This window comes from Onychomys torridus, chromosome 1 (genome assembly GCF_903995425.1).
Source record: "Onychomys torridus chromosome 1, mOncTor1.1, whole genome shotgun sequence".
NCBI classification, from domain to species: Eukaryota; Metazoa; Chordata; class Mammalia; order Rodentia; family Cricetidae; genus Onychomys; species Onychomys torridus.
The window spans coordinates 12988503-13008528 of record NC_050443.1 but is presented as its reverse complement, the minus strand read 5'-3'; the positions used below and the strand labels follow the sequence as shown (position 1 = coordinate 13008528).

The 20026-nt window shown below is 54.5% G+C and overlaps 1 protein-coding gene across 2 annotated transcripts in view; it reads right to left on the bottom strand.

The window, feature by feature from the left end:
* The window catches only part of Grik5 (glutamate ionotropic receptor kainate type subunit 5), a 59742-nt gene extending 42776 nt beyond the window's left edge, over positions 1–16966 (bottom strand). Inside the window, exons 1-11 of one of the 2 annotated variants that reach the window (XM_036183826.1) lie at positions 16642–16966; positions 13095–13223; positions 12683–12847; positions 10196–10293; positions 9946–10111; positions 7469–7647; positions 5598–5651; positions 5342–5503; positions 4152–4304; positions 3663–3767; positions 3447–3554 (exon numbers count right to left, since the gene is read on the bottom strand). In XM_036183826.1, coding sequence (XP_036039719.1) covers positions 3447–3554; positions 3663–3767; positions 4152–4304; positions 5342–5503; positions 5598–5651; positions 7469–7647; positions 9946–10111; positions 10196–10293; positions 12683–12847; positions 13095–13173 — 1269 coding nt within the window. In that variant the 5' untranslated portion in view covers positions 13174–13223; positions 16642–16966. The remainder of the gene's footprint in view (positions 1–3446; positions 3555–3662; positions 3768–4151; positions 4305–5341; positions 5504–5597; positions 5652–7468; positions 7648–9945; positions 10112–10195; positions 10294–12682; positions 12848–13094; positions 13224–16641) is intronic. The other variant, XM_036183817.1, reaches the window with a different exon arrangement.
* Between the last annotated feature and the right edge of the window lie 3060 nt (positions 16967–20026).

The following is a 20026-nucleotide window of genomic DNA, read 5'->3' as shown; positions in this document are numbered from 1 at the left end:
GGGTGTGACTCAGTGGTAGAGTGTTTGCCTAGAATCCCCCAGTGAGGGGCTGGGGGTGTGGCTCAGTGGTGGAGCCCCTGCCTAGAATCCCCCAGTGAGGGGCTGGGGTATGGCTCAGTGGTAGAGCCCCTGCCTAGAATCCCCCAGTGAGGGGCTGGGGTGTGGCTCAGTGGTAGAGCCCCTGCCTAGAGTCCCCCAGTGAGGGGCTGGGGTATGGCTCAGTGGTAGAGCCCCTGCCTAGAATCCCCCAGTGAGGGGCTGGGGTGTGGCTCAGTGGTAGAGCCCCTGCCTAGAATCCCCCAGTGAGGGGCTGGGGTGTGGCTCAGTGGTGGAGCCCCTGCCTAGAATCCCCCAGTGAGGAGCCCTTGAGTTTGATCCCCAGCAGGAGACAAGACAGGGACAGATGGCCTCTTGAAAGTAAAAAAACGAAAATTTATATAAAATAGGGAAGGTTCTAGACCATTCCTGACAAGCTGTTTGTTTTTATGGAGCTAGGATCCAGATCTATGTGCATGAATACTTGGAATGCAATCTATGGGACCCTAACCTAACCCAAGCCCTGTTGTCTGTTCGGAACTTTATCCTCTCACTTTCTAGTCTTGTTTGTTGCTTTTATTGAGACAACATTTCTCTGTGTAGCCCTGGCTGTCCTGGATCTCACTCTGTAGACCAGGCTGGCCTTGAACTCACAGAGATCCGCCTGCCTCTGTCTCTAGAGTGCTGGGATCAAAAGTGTGCGCCACCACACCTGGCTTATCCCTTCACTTTCAAATTTAATTTTATTGTTTTACATGTATGAGTGTCTTGCCTGCATGTATGTCTGTGTACTATACATAGCCGTGCCTTTGGAGGCCAGAAAAGGGCATCAGAGCCCTGAGAGCTGGAGTTACCCACAGTTGTTAACTACTAAGTAGGTGCTGGGTATTGAACCCAGATCCTTGGAAGAGCAACCAGTGCTCTTAACCACTGAGCCACCTCTCCAGCCCTTTTCCCCTCACTGTAAAGGAGCCAGGAGCACAGAAGAGAGTGCCACTTAGGTCACATGGTTGTAGATGGCAGTGTCAAGCCCATAATACAACCCTGAGGACAGGAAGATGCAGAAAGTGACTCAATGTGGCATCAAGGACAGGCACATGGATTCTGTCACCTCAGATCAGCTCTGACACCTTCTGGTTAGGCAATCTTCAACATGTCCCTGAGCCCTCCCCTACCTCCGTCTCATCTGAGAGTAGCTTCCATGAAGGTGCTGAGCTCAGGGCTCTGAAAACTGAAGGCTGGGCATTGTGCTCAGCACAGGACTGCCGACAGCTATGTCCACTAGGGATACATGCTCCAGACATCTGGCTGGGCATGGTGGTGGTGCACTGTGTCTTTAATCCCAGAACTTGGGAGGCAGAGGCAGGTGGACCTCTGTAAATTTGAGGTCATCCTGGTTTACATAGAGTTCCAGGGCAGCCAGGGCTGCATAGGGAGACACTGTCTCAATGATTAAATAAAACAGAAAATGGGATGTGTCCAGCTACATGCATTGAGGATGTTCATCTAAACTGACATCTGAATGGCCCTGCTGCCCATATGTTCTTTGCACTCCTGTGCCTCACCTGGGAGCCCTTCCTCCAGCCTCTCTGTCAGTCTTTATCTCTGGGAATCCCTCGTGACCTGGTTTGGAATGAGTGTCCTGGCGTCAGCGTGTCCCGTCCATCAAGGGGACATCACCTCCCCCTCAGTGCCCCCTGAGAGTGCCTGTTGACTCGTTTCTGTGTCTCTAGAATTGGGGCCTGGCCAGGGACACAGTAGCTACAGCAAATATTTAAGGAATTAAGAAAAAGAATGGAGTTCATGAATCAAGAATAATATTGGTTCTTAGGCCTCGGGGACTCTCCTGAAAGCTGCCCCCCCTGACCTCTAGCTCTGCTCCCCTCCAAGGCCTCATCTCTTTCAATTCCAGGATGTATTGGGGATGAAGCACAGCGTACACATACGTGCCCACAACCCCCCCCCCCCCCCACTGACCAGGCCTCAAGGCCCCTCAGTGGGGCCATTAGGAGGTGTCTGGTTTCCCGTCTGCAAGCCATCTGCCCTCTACAACTGTCTCGCTGGCTCTTCTCCAGGGGTATTTGAGGTCTTCTTTAGGGCAGAAGTTCCCTGGGGACTGGCTGCTAATCAGGGCTCCTAACACCCTCTGGAAACTCTCTGAACTTGTGTGTCACAGTGATGAGCTGCCCAGCTCAGTGCTGCTGAGCATGTGGACAGGGCAGGCTGCAGGCCATGGACTTGGCTGCAGAGAAGAGTGAAGCCACCTGGCTTGTCCAGCCCCCAGTCCCAGCTGCTCAGGAAAGTTCCTGCCCACCAGGCTCTGAGTGTAACCCCCTGTGTGATACAGTGCTAGCAGGAGGCAGGAGGATGCAATAGAGAGAGCCAGGCTCAGTCTGATGCTCTGCCCAGACAGGGACTTGCAGGAGACTCTCCTTACTGTTCCCAGAAGGAAAACAAAACTACTCCATCACGGGGCAGCTGTGAGATCAAAAACAATGCCTAGGAAAGGTCTAGTGCACAGTGGGTCCCAAAGACTTTTTGTTTTGTTTTGGGCTTTTTTGTTTTTGAAGGCAGGATTTTATGTAGCCCAGGCTGGCCTCGAACTCGATTCTGTAGACACATTAGATTGGCAAGTGAGACAAAATATTCATTCCAGCAATGGCAGTGAAAAGAACCTATCACAGAACCTGGTTCCCACTGCAGAGCCTGTGCCCTCTCCTGCTCTGGCTGTGCCTGCAATGGTGACACTTTGGTCATAGTCTGAGGTTGCTGAGTGCATGGAACACTGCCCCCGCCACACCCACCTACTCAGTTACTCAGTCCCCTGAGGGACTCCTCTGTGATGGTATTGTGTTCCCCAAGATATTGTGCACCCTAATAAACTTATCTGGGGTCAGAGACAGAACAGCCACTAGATACAGAGGCCAGAAAATGGTGGCACTCACACCTTTAATCCCAGTACTTGGGAGGCAGAGCTAGGCGGATCTCTGTGTATTCAAGGATACAGCCAGGCATGGTGACTCACGCCTTTAATCCCAGGGAGTGATGGCAGAAAGCAAAAAGGTATATAAGGTGTGAGGACCAGGAACTAAGTTAGTTAAGCATTTGGCTGGTTAAGCACTCAGGCTTTGGAGCAGCACAGTTCGGCTGAGATTCATTCTGGATATGAGGACTCAGAGGCTTTCCAGTCTGAGGAAACAGGATCAGCTGAGGAACTAGCGAGGTGAGGAAGCTGTGGCCTGTTCTGTCTCTCTGATCTTCCAGTGTTCACCCCAATAACTAGCTCAGGTTTGTTTTTATTGATAAGACCTGTTAAGATTCCTGCTACACTCCTCCCCATCCTGCCGGGTCATGACAGCCTTTGAAGGATCTCTCCACCTACTGCTCCCCATCCCATTTGGGTCACTCACCAGGATAGTCGTAACCACTAGTGTCTTGTTGGCTAGAGTCTGTGACAGATTGATGTCCAGGGTAGTAGCATTCATGGCCAGGGTCCTGTTAGAGTACCACACCCCTATCTGGGGACAGAGGAGACATCATCAGCACATACTCTGTCATAGTCTTGGAAGCCTTATGGGCCGTATGGCCGTATGGCAGGGCGCTGGTGTCACCCTGGGCCTGCTTACCTCACGATGGCCCTGGCGGGACTTCTCCAGGATGCGCAGTGTGTAGTTGGTCCTCTGCCCTTTGCTGTTGAACTCAACCCGCCCGGTCAGTCCATCATACTCTACCTAGCAGGGCGGGAGGCGGGGCAGAGGGGCGGGAGGCGGAGCAGAGGGATGGGAGGCGGGGCCCGGAGATAGGCGGAAAGGCCAGGCAGGGATGAAATGCAGCAGAGAAAGGCACAGAGACGATGAAGGAACGGAAGGGGCAGGGTCAAAGAGAGCACAGTTCATGGGCAAGAGAACAAATGCAAAGAAACAAGACCCACAAAGGACATAACCCCAACAGGGAGCGTGGCATGGACAGAGAGGACACAGGAATGAGGAGGAAGTCCGGGGAGCGAAGAGTCAGGACAGGGAGAAGAAGGCAGAGGGTAGGCAGGGTAGACACAGTCACTGCCTGAGGCGGCTGCTGCTCCCCATCTCTAACATGCCCCCTAGCTCCTGGCTCACCATGCGCAGGTAGTTCATGAGGCTGGTCCCATGGGGCCAAATGTTGGCGGAAGTACAGGCCAGTGGCTTGACGCCGATCTCCTGGCTTCGGTTCAGCTCTCGGACAGCGCTCACCACCACGTGCACAGCGTCAAACATCAGAGCGGCAGAGAGCTGAGTGTAGCAGGAGGGGAGACAGGGTGAGAAAGTGTCAGCCCCCAGAGGTCCCCGTGGAGTCACCCCAACCCTCAGATGCCTGTCCTTGCAGGTGTGGGAAACTGATGTGTGTGTGGGGGGGGGGGGGTGCGGGCCGGGACAGACTATAGTGTCTTTCTGGGTACGTGAGTGACAGTGAGGAAAATGTACTGCTTTATGCTTTGGTGGGACTACACACAGCGTGTCTACTTGGAGAAGATCATTTCTGAGGGTCTGTTATTTTGTTGTTATTGTTTTGGTTTTTATAAGACAGGGTCTCATGTAGCCCAGGCTGGCCTGGAACTCAATAGATAGCTGAGGCTGGTCTTGAACTCCTGATCCACTAGTCTCTATCTCTCAAATGCTGGGATTACAGGTCTATGCCACCATGCTTGTCTTCCTGAGACAGCCAGGTCGGCATGGTGAAGGTAAGCAGGCAAGACAGCCCCTGGTAACATCTGCGTGTGCCTGGGGCACACTACACCATGTGAAGCATGAACACAGAGCGGGCGAGGAGACAAGAGAGTTTAAGAGTTGACCCTGGGTGAGGAAGGCAGGTGCCTCTGAGCTGGGAGCCCACTTCTGGTATTTCTGAGCTCTCCACCCTGAGCACAGCTCTGGGGATGAGGGGGCTAGCACGCCTCGGAACAAAGAAGAGGCGAGCTAGTGCTGAGAGCTAAACAGTGGGACCCTGCCTCTAAATAAATCAAGTTAATTAATTAATTAAAACAGGAAGTGCAAGTTACATTGTCCAACCAAGGAGACATTTGACAAAAATTTTGTGAGGGGAAGCTGCTGGGTCTGTGGGGAATTGCACGGGAAACGGGCGGGGACGGGGAGCACAAATGCCTGCCCTGAGATGTGGAGAAGAGGCTCGGGTCACACTCATCATGGGGCTTCACTAGGAAGTCTTGGGTACCAGAGGATTCTGGTATGATCAGAATGAGATCCACAAGCCCTCTCTCCAGAGTCAGTGCACAGTGTGTCCTAGCGCGAGTGGGTATCCATGTGCTCACCGCAGGCCCAGGGTAGGTGCTGGCTTCACAGTTCTCTCTCCAGGACATGTTGAGACTACGCACAAACTCCGGGTAGAAGGGATGGGAGGTGTTGAACATGGAAAAGCCCAGGATGTTGGAGGAGTCCTCTACAATACCATCCAGATGCAGGATGGGGAAGTCCTGGGACCAAGAAGAGGGGTGAAGCCTGAGACCGGAGTGGAGCAGGGAGGTATGGTAGGCGGGAGTTGGCAGGGGCATAGGTCGGGGTACGCACCATGGTGGTGAGGATGTACTTGTAAAACGCTGAGGTCATTCCCAGCTCCGAAGCCTGGAGAACACAGGAGAAGCCAAGAGGTAGAGAACGGTGTGTGTGGGACCCCAAGAGGAGAAGAGAGATTTAGAGGCAGGCCTGGTGAGGACACATCCAGACAGAAAGAGCGAGCAGGAGACAGTGGGGGTCCCTTGGGGCCCACCACCCTGGCTGGGGCCAGGGAAAACCGTTTTCCCAACAGAGAATGGGGTCCTCAGATATCCACTGCTTCCCATGAAGGCTCTCACAACTTCCTGCTGGAGACAAATGGAAGCCTGGGAAACAGGGCAGGCAGGGACAGAGACCTTAACCTTACCCCTACGTCACCCCAAACCACTGGTGCTGCCAATGTTTAGGGCTCAACCTGTTTGGTCATCCATCAGAAACGCACCGGCTGCCAGGCCTGGGGGCACAGGCCTGTAACCCCAGCTACTCAGCTGGTTAAGCCAGTGAGGCTGTAAGTGCAAAGCCTGTCTGGGCTACGGAGTGAGCTTAAGGCCACACTGGGCAACTTCGGAAGAGCTTGGCTCAAACGGAAGTAAAAAGCAGACTTAGGATCGAGCTCAGTGGCAGGGCCATTGACTAACAGTTATGAGGCCCCAAGTTCAATCCCCAGAAACATCAAAAGAAAAGAAGAAGAAGAGGGAGGGAAGGAAAGGAGAGAGGACAGGAGGAGAAGGGAGGGGAAGGAAGGGATTCTGCAATTGAAGGCAATCGGTTAGACTCTCAGGGTTCATTCTTTTAGCGATCTCTTCCCTGTGATCCCTGAGGAGGAGAGGCTGGATAACCCCCGTCCTGACCCCACACGAGAATTCTAACAGTACAGGGCTCCAGCTTTTACTACCAGCGGAGTAGGAACAGGGCTTGAACACATGGGTACCAGGGAAGGGGAAGATGCACGCCACGGGAGAGATCTCTGCCCAGGTAGCCTGTCAACTCAGACCTCTCCCCTAAGCCCTCTATATCCTCAAGAGTCTGCTTGACGCTTCTTCCCGTGGGCTGCCATCAGCAGTGACATATGGTTTTAATGAAGAGAAAAACAAATGAAAAACAAATGGAGAAAAATAATCCAAATTTGATTATCAAGAAAAATTAAGCGCAGGGGAAGTGAATGAATGATTAATGAGTGCGCCTCACTGATGGACGGGATGTACTAGGCCCATGGGGAGAGGTGCTAGTGCTCTGGGCCCTGGCCTCCCCACAACCCCAGCTTCTGTGTCTACACAATGTTCAAAATATCTGCCTTGCACGGTAGGAAGAGCCCAATTAAGAATGTTGGTGAACCCTTCCACACAGAGCTCCAAGAAAAGCCCTAAAAGTCTCACGTCCCAGGTCAGCCCAAGCTACTCGCGGAGAGATCACGCCTCAGCAACAACAGGTGCTGGAGAGATGGCTCTGCGCTCAGGAGTGTGCACTGCTCCTGCTGAACCTGAGTTCAATTCCCAGCACCCACGTGGCTCACAACAGCCATAACTCCAGTTCCAGGGGAATCCCACACCTCTGGCACCAGCACTTACGTGCACACACACCCCCATAACATAATTAAAAATTATAAATCTTTAAAAAAGAAGCAAATCACAGCAACAACAGAGTCCTAAAGAGTGCTGACTCAGAATTTAGTCTGGGCCAACTCTAAGGGCCTTCCCTGCTGCCGGCTTGGTACCATCACAAGACAAAGAAGTAGGACCTACTGCACTTCACAGAAAAACAAAACAAAAAAAGACTGTTCTGGGTCATGTGACCAGTAAGCTATAGAACAAACAGACCCCATGAAACCCACAATCCACCACTGAGGTATCCGTCGTCCAGTTCTGTGGAAATACGAGGGAGCCCACCTTACGAAGGACGAGATGGGAGATGGACGCGTTGGCATCGATGATGATGGTAGACACTTTGTCATCTCGGATCTCCTTGAGTAGCGGTGTGGGGTCGCGGCTGTCATCTAGCATCCTCACCGATAGTGTTTCCTTAGAGATGAGGAAGCCTCGTACCAATTCCTCTAATCGTAGCAAGCCTGAAGGAGGGCCAGGCCCCATGTTAGAGCCCTTCCTTCTGCCTGCCCAAACACAGACCCCTCAGATGTTCCTTCCCCTCTCCCAACATGGGACAGCTTGGCAGAAGACTGGACAGCATGCTAAGAAGATGGAGTGGCTGTGTCTGGAACAGCTGGGGCCGTTGCGGGCATTGGGCTTGGAGACTTAACGCTTTGAGAGATTTCCCCAAGTAAGATCCCCTCTGAGACATCTTCCCAGATTTCCAGATGTCTGACCTACCCCTTCCTGACCACACACTGGAATGTCTGACGTAGCAGCTAATTGTCCCCTCAGCCTGTCTCCCTCCTTTGGGTGACGGGCAATCATGATGAGCCATTTGCTCAGGCCAGAACTTTGATGGCAGGCTGGGTTTTTTTTTTACCCCTCCTCACTCACCCAATCTCTATTTCAAAACACATCAGATCCTATCAGGCCTATCACACCATGATCACTGCCCTGGCGCAAGCCACTGCCATCTCTTGCCTCTTGCGTTGGCCACGCTCGCTTGAGTCTGCTCCCTAAACAGCGGCCAGAGTGATGGAAGCAGATGTGGCCTGCTCTGTGCCAAGTGTCTCATCTCCTCTCTGCCACTCAATGTTTCTGCTTGCTCCAGCCACAGGGGTCTCCTCTTTGTCTCACAGAGTCAGCCTTCTGTCCTGTGGCCTCAGCCTGGCTGTTCCCTCTACTTGGGGCCCTATTTCTCAGGTTCCTCCATGGCTAACCCCGACCTGCTCTAGCTCTTTCCCGGATGTCTCTGTAGTGGGTAGCCATCCCAGCCTTGGCCTGGAAGTTCCAACCCCCACTGAGGCTTCGGTAATGGTCACGCCCACAAGGTGGGGCTGAGGGAGGAAGCAGAAGACCCAAGATCGAGAGGAGAGGCTTCTCTTGCTTCTGGGACCCTGGACGCTGGAGGTAGACCGAGCAGAGTTCTCCAGAGAACACCGCCGGACTGCACCATACCTTTGTCAGACCCTGCAACCTACCCCTTCATTTGTAAGTTACCCCACAAAATAAACCTCCCTTTTAACTACGTGGAGTGGCCTTCATAATTTCACCAATATGTCTCCTTCTCTAAGAAGCCCACGCCTGCTGCTTCCCCTACCCCCACTCCAATCCCTATGACCCCCTTCTTTCTCCAGAGAACTTAACTCTGCCAACTCTACCAACCATAAGGTGTTGCCTGATGTCTGTCTCTGGAAGGGAGGTTTGACCTACCCTCTCATGGCTGTCCTCCTAACATGACAGTCTGACATTCAGCAAGTGCTCAGTAAGAACCTCCAGACAGAGAAATTCCTTCTAGAAGTCCCAAAGCTCAGTGCTCACAACCCACCCCCAGACCACCACACTTGAACATCTCAAAGAATGTCGCACGCAAAGTGCGCTCTTGAACAAGCTGCTCTCCTCGTCCCTACCAAGTTCTGGTGACACTCACGACCTGGGCAACCTGCCCTCCCCATCCAACTTTCCTCCTCAAGGAAGCCTGGCTCTTCATCCAACTGCCTTCACTTCACCTAGCCCACGTCTCCTGCCTCCTGCTGTTCTCTCCAACACATGTGTATCCCTATGCTGTCTGTCATTTCCCATAACACAGATTTGACCACGTCCTCTTGTCCTGAGCTCCTGCTTGGAAACCTCTAAGGCTTCCCTGACCCCTCACCTCACTGTTCCACACCCTAACCTCGGGACCTCTTTGGGGCTGCCCGCTGGAGCCATCCACCTCCGTCCCACAGGATCCTTGATCAGAACGTACTTGCCCAGTGTTTGAAATTCAGCTTAGAGGTAGCATTCTTAGAATATAGGCTCTGAGCCTCCCAGATGCTCAGAACCCTTCCCAAAGGCCCCACACAACTCCTGGCAGCCTGTGTACCCGCCATGTCCCAAGAGCTCAGTGGCCCAAGGCCTCCCCTAGACTGAAAGTTGAATGCAGGGGCAATTACAAGCAAAATGAGATGATAAATATATATATAGATATGTCAAATGAGATTTTGTACACTAACTAAAAATTAATACATTTTTTTAAAGTTATGCGCCAGCACTGCCCCCTGCTATCTCTCAAGCCTGGCGAAAGCTAGGCAAAAAAGGTTCACTATCAGTGAATCACAGCGGTCTCTCTGGGACAAGAAGGGTTCTATGGAACCAGATGTCCCAGCTCCTAAAGGGGAAAGAGACAGTGGGAACTAGAAGGTGCCTGGTGGGATCGGGGAATTGTGTGGGACATTAAGGCTCTTGGGAAGGGGTGCCTAGAGAGAATGCTAAGAGAACACCCAGTTCTCCCTCACACTCAGCCTTGGCGCAGATGAGGCTAGCCGAGGGGTAGTTAAAGGACTTGAGGATTCGGGAGACTGCCAGGCTGACGTCCTCGTTACTGGGATACAGGCTGACAGATGCGAAGCGAAGGTACTGAAGGCGGGGCGTCTCCTCAGGACCCACCTTGATGTGGGGAATCTGGACAGAAAGGGAGGCATTGCTTGCCACGGATCCAAGCCCCGCCCCCATTCTCCACCCACCCACCCCCACGCCCCACCTCACCTCCTTCTCCCCACAGATATGGCTCACAGTGGAGGCAGAAGCTGGGCTGGAGGAGGGTCCCAGGACAGACACGACCCCCTTGGGCAGGATCTGACACACTGTGAGGGGAAGAGACCAGAGTCAGGGAGCCTTTGCTTCTGCTCCCTCCCCACCCACAGGAAACTGTCCTGGTCCAGGAGAGGACCCAGAGGCTCAGAGCTGTGGGATCTTCCTCCACCAGCCTGGATTCCACAGGACCAGTCCCTGGCCTGCTCAGAGCCAGGCAGAGAGACAAAGCCACAGAGAGACAGGCCAAGCCAAGAGGCACACGGGAAAGCATGTGGGCACCATGGGGCGTGTGCGTGTGCGTGTGCGTGCGCGTGCGCGTGCGCGTGCGTGTGCGTGTGCGTGTGCGTGTGTGTGTGTGTGTGTGTGTGTGTGTGTTGAGGAAAGGTCTCACTATACAGCCTAGGCTGTCCCAGATCTTGCTATGTAAACCAGACTAGCTTTAAATTCGTATCCCTCCTGCCTGGGCCTCTGAATGCTGAGTCTACAAGGCTTCCCCACCATGCCCAGCTCTGTGGGCCTCCTTCTGAACTGCTAACCAGGAGCTGACTTCCTCTACCTTGCAGGCACCTGAGTCACTTCACTACCCACGATGCCCCCCTGGTGGGTCAAGCTTGCACTTGAAGCTGGCTCTGTGTGATGAACGAGGCAGGTGGTAGAGGCCTGAGGTGGCCATCCTGAAGTAGAGCAGGGGTGCAGAGGATGGAGAGGAGATGGACGGGAAAAGAATCTGGAGACAAATAAGAGGCGAGACCAGTAGCTCTCGGAGAGGGATGGAAAACAAGGACCATTTTTAGGCATGTGGTCTGTGCAGATGGTAGGACCTTCAACACAGAGGGCATCGAAGAAACACGTCTGGATCAAGACGTGATGTTTTAAGTTAGCCATGGCAGAAACTCGGGATGGGTTGAGGCTAGAGGTCATGTTAGAAGGCTTGTTTAGGAATGTATGAGGCCATGGGGGTTGTGGAGAGAAGAAGAAAGAGGCAGAGAAAGGGTGAGAATATAAATTAGATCGCACGCTAAAAGGATTACAAACTAATTTCAGACATGGCTACATCTAGGAGCTCATGATTTCCTGGGATTCTGTCAGTAATGGCTGGATCCAGTTAGTCTATAGACATGCCAGGAATCTCCCTTTAACTCCGGGTCCCGATTTCCTTTGACCTGGCTTCATTTTCAGGATGCCCTCAAACACACACTGACTCAGCTAAGCCAAGATGGCTTCACCCCACACTTCCTTAACTCAACCCTAAGTGCATGCCTGTTACCACCTGCCTCTTCAGCCTCCATGTCAGTGTCCCATGATGCACCAGTCAAAAAGGCCTGAGCAGTCTATCCCATTCCTCCTCTTTGTGATTTGAAACACCCACAACCTAACAAAGCTACTGTAAAGGCCCGTAGGAAAGAAAACTGTTTCCACGATTGTATTCGTTGTGCTTGGAGTCAAACCCACGTATCATGGATGCTATCCCTGATCTCAGGCCTAACATGCTGTTGTTTGAGTTTGAGTTTGGTTTGGTTTTTCAGGCAGGATCTTACTTGATAGATCAGGCTGGCCTAGAACTCACTCTGTAGCCATGATTCACTTAAAATTCACTGAAACTTTCCTGCCTCAGGCTTCCAAGTGCCGAGACTACAGGTGTGAGCTACCATGCGCAGCATAAAACATGTCTTAATACAGAAGGCTGCAAAGAGCTGTGTCCCAGCCCAGCTGGGGCAAGTGCTCCGGTTGGTTTTGTCCACTTGACACAAACTACAGCCATCTGGGAAGAAGGAACCTCAACTGAGGAACTGCTTCTATCAGACTGGCCTGTGGGCAAGTCTTATGGGGTGTTTTCTTGATTAATGATTGAAGAGGGGGGGCTCAGCCCTCTGTGGGTGGCGCTACCCCTGGGTAGGTAGTTGTGGGGGTATATAGGAGAGCAATCTGAACAAGCCAGGAAGAGCAAGCCAGGAAGCAGCACTCCTCCATGGTCTCTGCCTGGAGTTCCTGCCCTGACTTCCCTCCATGATGGACTGTATAACCTGCAAACTAAAACAACCCTTTTCTCCTCAAGTTGGTTTTGGTCAATGTTTTTATCCTATCAACAAAAAGTCAACCATGATACTGTGTATGAGGGCCATGAGTGTCAACAGACACTTCTGCACCCTCCCACGGGGCAAACCAGCTCTGAAAGGCACGCAGGAACAACACCACACGCCACCTCCTGCTCACCTGCTCCAGAATGCCTTTCCTGACCCAGCGGGGATTTTTAAAGCCCCAGGCCTCAGTGCCTAGACCTCACAACCCAGCAGCATCCACTTCCCTGAAGCAGAAACAGGCACGGCCTGTTATAGATGAGTATAAACTTGAGCTGAGGAGGCCTGGGGTGGGGGGGGGAGTGACTGGTTGAGGCCCCACCTGCCCTGCCTCATCCCACACCCCCGCGGCCCCGCTCACTGGTGTCCGTAGTCTCGTACTGGCTGTCCCGCTGAAGCTCAAAGATGTCTACTTCCACTCGGGCCTTGGCTGGGACCTCGATGATCCCGTTGATGTGTTCCCGGGCCAGGGCCAGAGCCAGACGCTCACCGCGGCCACACACGGTCTGGTCGTCCAGAATTGCAGCTGAGAGGAGACAGGTGTTGGGAGGGCCAGAGTCCTGGGGTCCCTGAGAAAGGGTAGCTGTGGGGTCTTGGATCTGTGGCCTCTAGATCGAAGGGAGGTATAGGTATGAAGGGTCTGGATTCCTGGATCTGAGGCTAGAGAGCAGGGTGTCTGGGCTCATGGGTCTAGGGGAAGGAAAAGTTGGGGGACAGAGCACTTTGGTGCCAATATGCCTAGTTTCCGAGGAGGTAGGGTGCTAGGGCCTCACCCATGCGCAGTGATGACAGCACCTGGCAGCTGGGGTTGGCGAAGGCAACTATCAGCAGCAGGAGCAGCTCAGCCGGCATCTTCCTCCCCTCCTCATGGGGATGCAGCTGCCGCGGCCCCCACTCGCCACCTACAAGAGACCCCCAGCCCCAAGGGAGATGGTTGATGTGGGGGTGCAGAGTCTCCTGGGAAAGATGCTGGGTAGGGTGGCAAGCATCGTCCTCCCAGACATCATCGGGAAAGAATGCAGTTCTGAAAGGCCTTGCTCACTGGGGATACCAAGCTCATAGTCCTGAGCAATGGAAGATGGAAAGGTCAGAGGTCACTGCTAGAAATTTCAAGTAGGAGTGATTCTGGGGACCAGCCCCACCCCAACAGGAAACTGAGAAGTGCCACCATCACCCCAGTCCCGCCCCTGTCTCTGGGCAGGCGGCCGTTACTAGGCAACAGAAACTGGCTGGAGAGGATGCAGTGGTTGCTAGGAAACCCCATCCCAAGCCTCACTTGTCACCTTCCTGACGTCCCTGGTTCCCACAATCCCATGGGAGAGAGGCCTGGGTACCCAGGGTCTGATAGGTGAAAGTATCTGGGAATTAGGAAACTTGGTGAGGGGAAATTCAGATGGAAGTGGGGGGACAGAGGGAAGGAGGGACAGAGGGAAGGAGGGAGGGGGACTCCACATAGCAAAGAACCCAAAAAGAGAGTACAGAAGAAAGAAAAAAGAGGAAAGAGAAAAAAAGTATCTGGTGAGAGGCTGCAAAGTGAAAGATGCAGGGGCCCGGAAACTGTGAGGAAGGGAAGACGGGCAGATGTAGATGAGAGCAGAAGATGACAGAGGCAGAGAAGGGAAGCGGAAGGAGGATGGAGACAGGGCTGGGGGACAGACAGAAAGAGAAGGACAGGAAGACGCGAGATAAAGGGCAGGAGCCTGAGGAAGGGAGAAGGGCAGAGCCAACAAGGGGATACCAGTGCATGGGAGAGAAAGACAGAGATCTCGGGGAGAGGCACAAACCGGCTCAAGCGACCAGAGTCGGCAGGAGGAAAGGAAAGCTGGAAGACTGGCTGTGAGGTGTGCTGCTGAAACCCTGCCGGCACCCCGTTCTGGGGAGCCGGGGTATGATGGCATGTGCCTTCTCGCAGATCCAGCCAAGGGAGTCCGGGTCTGCTCTGGGCACTCCAGATCTTTGGAAGTGTAACCACGGGGCGGGATGTGCTTTGCCAGATGTGCACACGGATCCCGGGACCTTGTTATAGGCCATGCGCCAAGGGAAGAGGGTGACTGTAGGGCCTAGAGCACTGTGAAGTATGTCTAGTGTCCCCCTGCATCCCACCTGGACCCAGGGTAAGACTTCAGCTGGTGACAAGCCAGAATGAGAAGTACTGGGGAAGGGCAGAGTCCCAAGCCAAGGCTTGGAATTGGCTTCTAAGGCCAGAAAAGTCCAGGCCAAGGGGAAAGAGTACCTTATCAGCCCTACACTTGCCCCTACTTCCTAGATGACCTTGAGAAAGTCCTCCCGCACACCCCTCTGAGCCTTTGGTAAGGAGAGCCTGAGAGACAGGAGGGCATGCTCAACGGACTGGTGGCTGCAGACCGCGATTTAGAACTAAGTGGAGGCTTGACCAGGACAGAGGAGCAAGGAATTCTGGGAGAGCTAGAAGGAGAGTTCTCAAGGGGAAGGGCAGGAGGGAGGGGGGTTCATCCTGGGACATCTGGAACAAATGGGGATTGGGGACTACAGACAAAAAGACTGAGACAGAGCAGAAGGACAGGGACCCACAGGTGTCAGACACAGATGGGAACGGAAGGACAGAGGCACCGTGCATAGACAGACTATTGGTCACAAACAAACACAGAGGTCCTGGAAGGCACGCACAGAAATATAGCCCCAAAGTGGAGACTACAGCTAAGTGGGGAAAACAACGGGCACTAAGTAAGACACCCACACCAGGATGTAATTCCTGCACTCTGGAGGCAGGGGGATCACTGTGAGTTTGAGGCTACTTACTTCTGCTGCATAGTGAATCCCCAGATTCCCTTGTGCTACAGAGCTAGACCCTATCTCAGAAACAAAAAATGATATACCAAAGGAGCAGATGAGGAACACAAGAAGGAGCAGGGATCAGGTGGCCCAGGACTCGCAGACCCGAGACTTGGACCAGGCAGATGCAGATGGAAACAGAGCCAGCCACAGAGGGGAGTTGAGGAGAGGGGGCCAGGCCCTACAGGTTGGAGGACAGACATCAGCAAGGGGGGATCCGTGCAAAGGACAAGAGCAAATAGGAGAAGAAAGGGGGCCAACAGACGAGTAACAACAAGTATGAGAACCATGGGGGAGAGCAGGGTGTGGTATCACACACCTGTAATCCCAGCAATCAGCAGGCAGAGCCAAGAGGATCAGGAGTTCAAAGCCAGCCTCAGCTACATAGTGAGTTCAAGGCTAGCCTGGGCTATAGGAAACCCTGTCTCCAAAAGCAGAACAAACAAACAAAAAGAACCATGGGGAGCAAGAAAGAAACAAGAAACTGATGAGAGAGAGAGAGAGAGAGAGAGAGAGAGAGAGAGAGAGAGAGAGATTGTCTGAGATAGACAGACAGACAGACACACAAACACACGAGTGTGAGCAAGGGATGAGCAGCATGGCAGCCTAAAGAAGCCGAGGCCAGGGGGGCAGAAGCCAGAATGAAAAGGCATGAGGGAGAAGCACACAGGCTAGAGAAGGGATGAGCCAGGAAGGAAACTGAGGCAAAGTGAATGCCCTGGAAGGGCAGAGCAGCCCCCACAGAGGCAGAAACTCAAGTGATACCTACAGGGGTGCCGGGGAGGCATGGGAGCGAAAAGCCCAGGTGGGGTGGTTCAGAAGTGGAGAGGGAGACCAGGAGGGTGGGTGCAGGAGTCAGAGTGAGGAACAGAAGAGAACACAGTGGATGGGACAGCTACAGGGGGGGACTGGGGTCCCAGAGTGGGAGATGAAGCCTGGAGGTGGAGAGGAGCAGGCAGCGAGCGAGCGAGCGCATAGACAGGGTGGGAAGAAGGCTAGATGGGAAAGCATCTCCTACAGAGCCAGGGTTAGGAGAACAGCGGAGCACAGAGAAGTTGGGCAGAGTCGGACAGGCCCGGGAGGTAGGCGAAATGCAGACTTGAAAATGCAAAGGCATTTCCAGGAGACAAGAGGTGCAACCCGGACCGGGCCTGTGGTAAGGCAGAGAAAGAGAAAATGAACACACAAGTCAGGAGCCAGTGTGGGTCTGGGACCCAAAGCTTGGAGAGGGAACAAGCGAGTGTGAAGTGAGATACCACACAGAGCCAGTCAGCCCACAGGGCCGGGGGAAGCTGGGGCTGAGGGCAGGTGTGAGGTGTGTGCCCAGAAGTAAGGATGAGAAAAGGTCGCGGAGAATGAGAGGTGGAGAGGGAGGGCAGGAAGCAGGGTTGGAGTAGGTGCCTTGCCATCCACGGCGAGCAGGGACTGTGGGGGCCCTGCCAGCCCGGCAGGGAGCCTGGCCTTCCAGGACCCAGGACCCAGCCCAATCCCCGCCCTGCAGACACTTACGGATCCTGGTGGGACGGAGGGCTGGGCTCCCTCGAGGCCCGAGGGACGACAACCAGGAGATGCTCCGACTCTGGGTGCTGGTGAGGCTGGGGCCGGGGGAGAGGGCAGTCCACTGGGCCCCCTCCCCCGCCGCCGGCGGTGGCCCCCAACTAATCCAAAACGGTGTCTCCCCAGCAGCGGGGAGGAAGGACAGGTGGAGAAGCAAAGGGCGGGCCAGGAGGGGAGGAAGGGGAAAGGAGAAAATGGAGGAGAGAAGGGGAGAGAGGAGAGGGGGAAGGAGCAAACGGAGGGGAAGGAGGGAGGAAAGGAGGAGAGGAAGGTGAAAACGGAAGGGAGGGGGGCACAGGCAAAGCCGGGGGAGGGGGAAGCCGGCCCAGGAAAGGGCCCCCGCCCCCTCCCCTAGCCGGGCCGGCCTGGGGGGGGCACCGGGGGTGAGGACTGGGTGGAGAAAAGAAAGCCGGCCATCGGGAGAAGTGGGGGAGGGGAGGGCCTGCTGGGGGGGAGGGGGCCGCCCCCTTCCCCCCCTCCCCCCAGGGCCTTGGCCCTGCCCGGGATGAGGCTAGGGCCCTGAGTCCTCAAGCCCTCAGTCCCCACGGGAGAAGCATGCTTGGGGGCCAGGAGAGGCCGGGCAGTGACCGGGCTGGCGGGGACAGGGTAACTGGCAGCCCTTGGAGAGACCAAGAAGGGGGCAGACGAGGTGGAGGGACGAGGTGGGAGGAGAGGATGGCGAGAAGCAGGTGGACCGGGAAGGCGGAGGAGGGTGGGGTGTCCCGGGGGCGGCCCGCTCTCGGTGGGAGGGCCTGGCCGCGGACTCCGGTCCCCCGTGAGCAGCAGCGGCTGGCGGCTCCGTGTCCCCAGCCCGGCCTGCCTCCCTGCTGCCGGCCGGCCGGCCGCTACGACCCGCTGCCGCCACCGCGCCTTCTCCCCTTCTAGGCCGCCGCCCGCCCGCGCTGGGTGCTGGAGCGCGGGAGGTGGTGGTGCTGGTGGTGGTGCTGGTGGTGCTGGTGGTGGTGGTGGTGGTGGTGGTGGTGGTGGTGGTGGTGGTGGTGGTGGTGGTGGTGGTGGTGGTGGTGGTGAGAGATGGAGGGAGGGAGGCAGGGAGGAGGGCGGGCTGGAGGAAGGGAGGGAGGCAGGCAGGGAGCAAGGAGGGAGGGGAGCAGGGGAGGGGGAGATCGTATTGGTCGGGGCTGGGGGGCCCTGCGACGAGAATACTGATGAGAAGAGCGAGCTGCATTGGATGAAGGGCCCACCCCTGGGGCCACCCCCTCCAACCACACCATGCCACCGCCCTGCCCGGGCAGTCCTGGGTACTGGCGCTCATGGAGATGAGAGGCAGAGGTGGGGAGAAGGGCTTAGAGGTGGGGAGAGCATGGGGGAAAATGCAGAGAAACTGTAAGACAGCCATCAGGACCCCAGAGGTGGGCCAAGGCCACAAACTCCACAAGGCCAAGGACAGGGAAAAGTCCAGGCAGTGAAAACCAAGCCACTTGAGGACAGGAGACAAGACAAGCAGCTTAGGGACACAGGGGTGTCTGAAGGTAGGGAGAGGCCAGAGACAGAGGGACAGACATAGAAAGACTCCTCCAGGATAGGGAGCCACACACAGAAGAGGCAACCAGGAAGCCTACACAGAGCCCAGAGAGCAAGGAGAGGTCACCGAATCAGGGGACAGTCCCATGGGCACAGGTGAACAATCATGTGGCTCACAGACACAGGAGGCCCACTGAGGCAGGCGTGGCTAGCTGGAGGAAGTGTAACTGGAAAGCCTCTGGAAACAGGCTGAGGATGTTGGAGAGCAGAGCGGGAGGATGGGAATTCTCCATTATGCATAGAGAACTCCTGGGGACCTGTGGAGATGAGTGGGAAGGGAGATGAGAGAGAGACCTTCATCTTCTAGTCACCTGAGCAGTGAGGCAGTGAGTGAGAAGGGGATGGCAAAATGGTAGGAAACTAGAGTACAGAGCCAGAGCTGAGAGAAACCTTCTCCCTCAGAGAATACTGCTGCCTCTCTGAGGGGGCCCAGAAGGGGGGGATGGAATAGAGAATCAACATAGATCTTTAAGTGGGGGTAGGTGGTGCATGGCTGGGTGGGGGGGTGAAATTTGGGGGGAAGGAACATGACAGTTGGTGCTGAAGGCTGAGCCTGTGACTCACCACCACCCCCATGCTCGTGATGGGGAGGAGACACTGACACTCTCACGTGCAGCCCCCAGCACATGTGACTACATGCCTTGCACACACAGGTGGCACGTGGCAACTTAGACTATACCAAGCCTAGCATGGTGAGTTCTATGTGGGGCATGCTGAACAAACATGTGCCACATCTGACCCTAAAGAACTACCAATTTTGTTATACCCCTTCATCCTACTGAGGTTAACACCTACAATCTCCTTAACTCTGCTCCCATCGAGCTTCTGGCCAGTACTTCATGCCTGCCTCTAGGTCTTTGCTGAACCAGGTACCTCATCGGCTACTCTCTTTCAACACAATCCATCCCAAAAGTCCCAGCCCAGCGCTACCACCAGAATGTCTGACCAGGCCTCAGCTTCCTCTGCAGGGACAGGACCTCGCCAGCTCAAATTAAGTTAGGATGTCCAACCAGGTTTACAGAAAGGAGCCTGAAGAGCTAAGCTGGAACCTAAGGGAGGAAAAGGAGGCCTCCACAGGAATAAAACATGACCCGAGAGTACAGAACCTGCCCAAAGGTAGAGCCTGGTTTGTACTTTGGCTCCTGCACAGGTGACTTCACGCCAAGGGCAAACCCAGACTCCATTAGAGAGCAGCTAGGCTCTGACCTTAGAGCTCACTGGTTCCCACCAACTGCTTTATTCACCTTTATCTTTTATTTTTAAAATCTGCAGCCCTGCTGTCTCCCCCCATCCTTCTCCCAACCCCATCCTTTGCTTTGCTCTGAAGTCAACCATTTGCCCTATGACCACAAACGACCTAGCCACTAGGGAATTGAGTATAGACCTAAAGAGGGAATTCTCTCCTGGGGCCGAATGATAGCCCAGTTTCTTAGTACCTCAAGTAATTGTTTTTCCCTAAGAGGGTTGATCAGAGAATTAAATGCATGAAAAGCACTGGGCAGAACCTAGTGTCGCCTAACACACTCATGTCAGCTAAACTAGGCACCTTGAGATCCTAGGAAACATAAAATACTAAAAATAATTCCTCAAGCCAGGCATAGTGGTGTGGATCTTTAATCCCAAGAGTTCCAGGGAAGCCAAGATGACATAGACAATACTGTCTATAAAGCAGTGTTTACTTAGGGCTTCACAACCTAGGGACAAAGACTGCCATTCTTTGTCCCAGGAAAAAACTGAGACACAGTGGAGTTGTTAAGCCCAAAGTCACAGGAAGTCCAGGGCCAGCATGCAGGCC